Source organism: Phaethon lepturus, unplaced genomic scaffold (genome assembly GCF_000687285.1).
Source record: "Phaethon lepturus isolate BGI_N335 unplaced genomic scaffold, ASM68728v1 scaffold38498, whole genome shotgun sequence".
Lineage (NCBI taxonomy): Eukaryota > Metazoa > Chordata > Aves > Phaethontiformes > Phaethontidae > Phaethon > Phaethon lepturus.
The window spans coordinates 657-5,228 of record NW_010557527.1 but is presented as its reverse complement, the minus strand read 5'-3'; the positions used below and the strand labels follow the sequence as shown (position 1 = coordinate 5,228).

Below are 4,572 nucleotides of genomic sequence, written 5' to 3'. Positions count from 1 at the left end.
AGGGCAGCTCCCGGCCACGCCAGCCCCTGCCGCCCTGCCGTCTGGATGTGGAGGGGGCTCAGGCAGCTGGGGGGGTTTTTGGGAGAGGGGTGTTGCGTTATCCATCCCGCTAGCAGCCCGAATGTGCCACCGTGCAGCAGCACGTGCTTCTGTACCTGCGGCCTCTCACGGAAGCAAAATTATTGACTTTGCTGCAAAAACCCACCCGAGCGGCTGCCAGCGCCGGTAAGTCGTGGCAGGCTCTGACTCACAGTAGGGTTTTGGTTTTGTACGACTCACCCTTGGAGGCACCAAGAGCCTTGGGGTGATGGCCGGGACGAGCGAGGCCGTGTACGGCCGCAGATAGAGCATCACCGCAGCACCAACCCTGGCTGGCATGGGGGTTGAGGGGCCTGAAACCAGCTTTGCCGTGATGGTGGGGCTGAGGCAGCCGGGATCTGGAGGAGGGAGCTGCCATTTTCAGGTGGTTACTTTTAGAAGCAGAAGTGCAGGGTAAGATCTCCTCCAAATGTTGCTGAATCCAGAGCCAACCCTCTTGGCGGCTCTGCGGTGCTGGGTATCGGCTTGCTAGGAGATTTTTTTCTCCCCTTGAGCGTGCTGCGTGTCTTTGGGTTAGCGAGAGGTGGCAGCCCGGCAGGGTGTACCTCAGGCCCCAACAATGGGCACTTCCACCTTGAGAAGCTTCCCAAGGACGCTGGGGATGGGTCTTGGTGGTCGGGGCAATGCTGAGGTCTCTGTGTCCCCATTCCCCACTGCAGGAGCTGGTGAGGCCGTGGCCGTGAGCGTCCATCCCTTCCCTTTTCCCTCCCCTCCCCTGGTGTCCCGGCCCGCCGCCGGCGGGTCTCCGGCACCACACAGCCATGACGACCTCGGCGCTGCGCCGGCAGGTGAAAAACATCGTGCACAACTACTCGGAGGCAGAGATCAAGGTGCGAGAAGCCACCTCCAATGATCCTTGGGGACCCCCCAGCTCCCTGATGTCGGAGATCGCTGATCTCACCTTCAACACGGTGGCCTTCGCCGAGGTCATGGGCATGATCTGGCGGCGGCTGAATGACAGCGGCAAGAACTGGCGTCACGTCTACAAAGCCCTCACCCTCCTGGACTACCTCATCAAAACTGGCTCCGAGAAGGTGACCCACCAGTGCCGGGAGAACCTCTACACCATCCAGACACTGAAGGACTTCCAGTACGTGGACCGCGACGGCAAGGACCAGGGCATCAACATCCGAGAGAAGGTGAAGCAGGTGATGGCGCTGCTGAAGGACGAGGAGCGGCTGAAGCAGGAACGGGCGCACGCGCTGCAGACCAAGGAGCGCATGGCCCTCGAGGGCATGGGCAGTGGTAGCCACCAGGTTGCCTATGGCCGCCGTGCATCACCCTATGGCGACGACTATGGCCGGGCACGGGGCTCGCCCTCCTCCTTTAACTGTGAGTGTTGCTGGCGGCTCGCTTGGGCTCGCTGTGGGGTGGAGGCAGGCCTTGCGTTCCGTTTGCACCCGCCTGGTGCCCATCGCTCCCCGCCACCTTTTGGGGGGGATGGCAGTGAAGCCCGGCTCCATCCTGCACCGCGGGCAGAGGGTTGGCTGGGCCAGTGGTGAACCCCAACAGTGGCGGCAGCTGGTGGTGCCCCGAGCCTTAAACCCACAGCTCATTCGTGGTAGGGAGCTCTAATGTGGGGCTATGTCCCATGGCGAAGCCACGCTGCGGGCATGGGGATGGGGCCTGGGGGAGGCTGCTGATGTGTTCCCCCAAAATATCCCAGTCCTGACGCGGCTTCTTCCCCTTTTCCTCTGTTAATCTCCCAGCATCATCCTCATCCCCACGGTTTGCCTCCGACCTGGAGCAAGCGAGGCCCCAGACGACGGGCGAGGAGGAGCTGCAGCTGCAGCTCGCGCTGGCCATGAGTCGGGAGGAGGCAGAGAAGGTAAGGGGGGCTCTGCCCACCCCGGGGCGTGCAAGGCCGGGCATCTCCCCGCACCTTGCCTTGTCTGCAGGCATGGTGGGTCATTTCCCTGGGAGGAGGGAGGATTTTGGGGGCTGCCCAAGGTTGCACCTGCAACCGCACCAAGCTGCGTGTGCTGTGCCCGGCACCCAAATTCGCCAGGGAGCATATGGAGGCACGGGCTGTCCCTGCTCCCCGTCCTCGTACCGACAGGGACAGCACCAGGCTGAGCCCCATCCAGCCTCTCAGACCCCAGGGTGAATTGGGGGAGTCTTCTGGATTCACTACAACCACCACAACCACCCCAAAACTGGTTGCCCTCTTCCATCGATGTGGTTGCCCTCTTCCATTAAGGGCTTCTGGTCTAAGGTCTGCAATTTCTTTTGCCTTCCCATGGTGATTTTGGGAGGCAACACCTCGCCCAGCACGGCAGTTTGCCGGCAGCGTCCCCGGGCTGTGTGCCGGGTTGGGAGCTCAGCAGGCCTCGATGCTGCCGGGCTCTCTCCCACCGGCTGGTCCTTTCAAACCCAGCTAGAAGGAACGCTGGAAAACAGCGTGGGAAGCACCTCGCCTCGGGCAGGAGCTGAGCAGGGATGCAGGCAGCAAGCGAGCCACTGTCCCCAGCCGTGGTGAAACGTCCCCCGGGGCTGTCCCCTCTCCTATCTGCTGGCCATGGCCCCTTTTCCACCGGGGACGGCTTATTTGCGCACCGGCTGAGATTGCTGCTGGCTGGCACGGCCCGTGCGGAGCACGTGGGTACGGCCGGGCACACAAAGTCAGAGGGACGTGGTGACCGAGGGGCTGTGTGCCTGGGCTGGTGGGTCCCCCCCCGGGGGCTGGCACTGAGCACCGTGAGCTCGCAACTGCCGGGGCAGGGGATGTGCTTCGGAGATGGCGCTTGCCGCTGCCCATCTTCCCTGCCCGATGGCTCTTTTGGAGACGGAGCAGAGCGTATATCCCTATTTTTGTCCTGGAATTGGAGTATTTATAGCTTTCACGTGCTGCTGCGATGAGCATTGTAGGAACACACTCTTGAAAGCGTTGCCTGTTGGAGTCCATCCGGGCTGTGCACGCTTGCACATGCTTGTGCAGGTGTGCATGCTTGTACACCCCCACCGAGGTCCCCGTTCCCAGCCCCGGTTGGCCCCGCGCTGCCGGACGAGTGTTATGGGGTGGCGATCAGGGCTGCCGTAGTGGTATGGAGACAGTCTCCCTAAAATCTGCCTCAGGTCTGGGTGCTTCTCCCCCAGCAGAGTGGGGCCAGACAGGATTCCTGAACGGAGGCCAGCCAGCGTTGCAAACCCTCCTCCCCAGCTGGTGCTGGGGCAAAGGGGCTCCTGATTGATCCCCTCCCCTATGCCGACTGCACTGGAGTCCCCAAAAACCTCCTGGGGGAGATGCTGGCTGCCTAATTTAGGGTCGTCCCAGCCTAGATGCAGTGGCAGGCGATGGGGCAGGGGAAGGAGCTGGAGCAGTGGCTGCAGGGGAGCCTGAGTGGGAGCTGGTTCAAGAGCACAGGGGCCGCGGGCTGGGGGTCCGCAGGCAAAGCCGGCTGGACAGGCGCAGAGATGCTGCACGGGCAGGTGAGGGGCCGCAGGAGAGGTGATGGTGAGGCTGGAGACCTCCGAGCAGTGCCGTGAGCTGAGAGCAAGCTGAAATGTCACCCCATTTCCTCTGTTGGCAGAAGCCACTTCCTCCAATTTCCAGTACAGATGAAGAAAGACAATTGCAGCTAGCGCTTGCGCTGAGCAAAGAGGAGCACGAGAAGGTACCTGTGCCCCGCAGCCCCGGGTGCGCCTCTCTCTTTGCACTTGGGCTTCTCTCTGGGGTGCTGGAGCCCGAAACGGTGCCTTGCTGCGGTGCCCGCTTTGCTTTCGCTGCTCCGGGGCTGTCTGCTGAGTGCTCTCCTGGCGGGCTCGGCCCCACGGGAGCCATCTGCTCGGACGCTGGGACTTTTCGGGATGTGGTGGCAGCTCCTGTGCTGGGTCTGACTCCTGGAGAAGGGGCTGGCTGCAGGGTTGCTGAGCTCATGGGTCCCGTCCCTTGTCCCGGCAGGAGGTGAGGGCTTGGCAAGGGGAGAACTCCCTGCTGCAGAGAGCCATGGAGGAGACTGCCCAGGGCAGGGAGGAAGAGGAGGAAGAAGATAAGATGAAGAAAAGCCAGGTACAGCACTGGGGGCCTGGATGGCCACACAGCCAGCCTTGGGCTCTGGGGCGATCCTGCAGGTCTGCCCTGGGCTTCCCTCACCCCTTTATTCCCTTTCTGTTTGCAGTCCTCTATCCTGGAGCTGGCAGATATATTCGGGCCGGCGCCAGCCCCCTCCAGCCACACGTCTGCCGACCCATGGGATATGCCAGGTAGGGGCACCTCGCAGGCTGCCAAACCTTGGGACAGTGGCAGAAACCTCTCCCTTGCCTCTGTCTCTCCCCAGTCCCCAGGAGCTCAACAGTAAGGGCCTCTTGCTTCTCCTCCCTCCGCTGCCCGGGCCCTTGCGTGCCCGGGTGGTGCTGATGGAAGCCACGGTTCTCCAGGCGCATCCTCGCCGCTCAGCATCCCGCTGTGCCCTGCACCACTCCCCTCTTCCACAGCTTCCCTTCTTCTTTCAGATATGAAACCCAAAGCGGAGC

At 62.6% G+C, this 4,572-nt stretch overlaps 1 protein-coding gene across 1 annotated transcript in view; it reads left to right on the top strand.

The window, feature by feature from the left end:
• Positions 1–860: 860 nt before the first annotated feature.
• EPN3 (epsin 3) overlaps positions 861–4,572 on the top strand; it is a gene marked incomplete at its 3' end in the record, with an annotated part of 4,364 nt that continues 652 nt past the window's right edge. Inside the window, exons 1-6 of the mRNA XM_010292784.1 lie at positions 861–1,431; positions 1,809–1,927; positions 3,630–3,713; positions 4,001–4,108; positions 4,218–4,302; positions 4,552–4,565. Of these exons, the coding sequence (XP_010291086.1) occupies positions 861–1,431; positions 1,809–1,927; positions 3,630–3,713; positions 4,001–4,108; positions 4,218–4,302; positions 4,552–4,565 (981 nt within the window). The remainder of the gene's footprint in view (positions 1,432–1,808; positions 1,928–3,629; positions 3,714–4,000; positions 4,109–4,217; positions 4,303–4,551; positions 4,566–4,572) is intronic.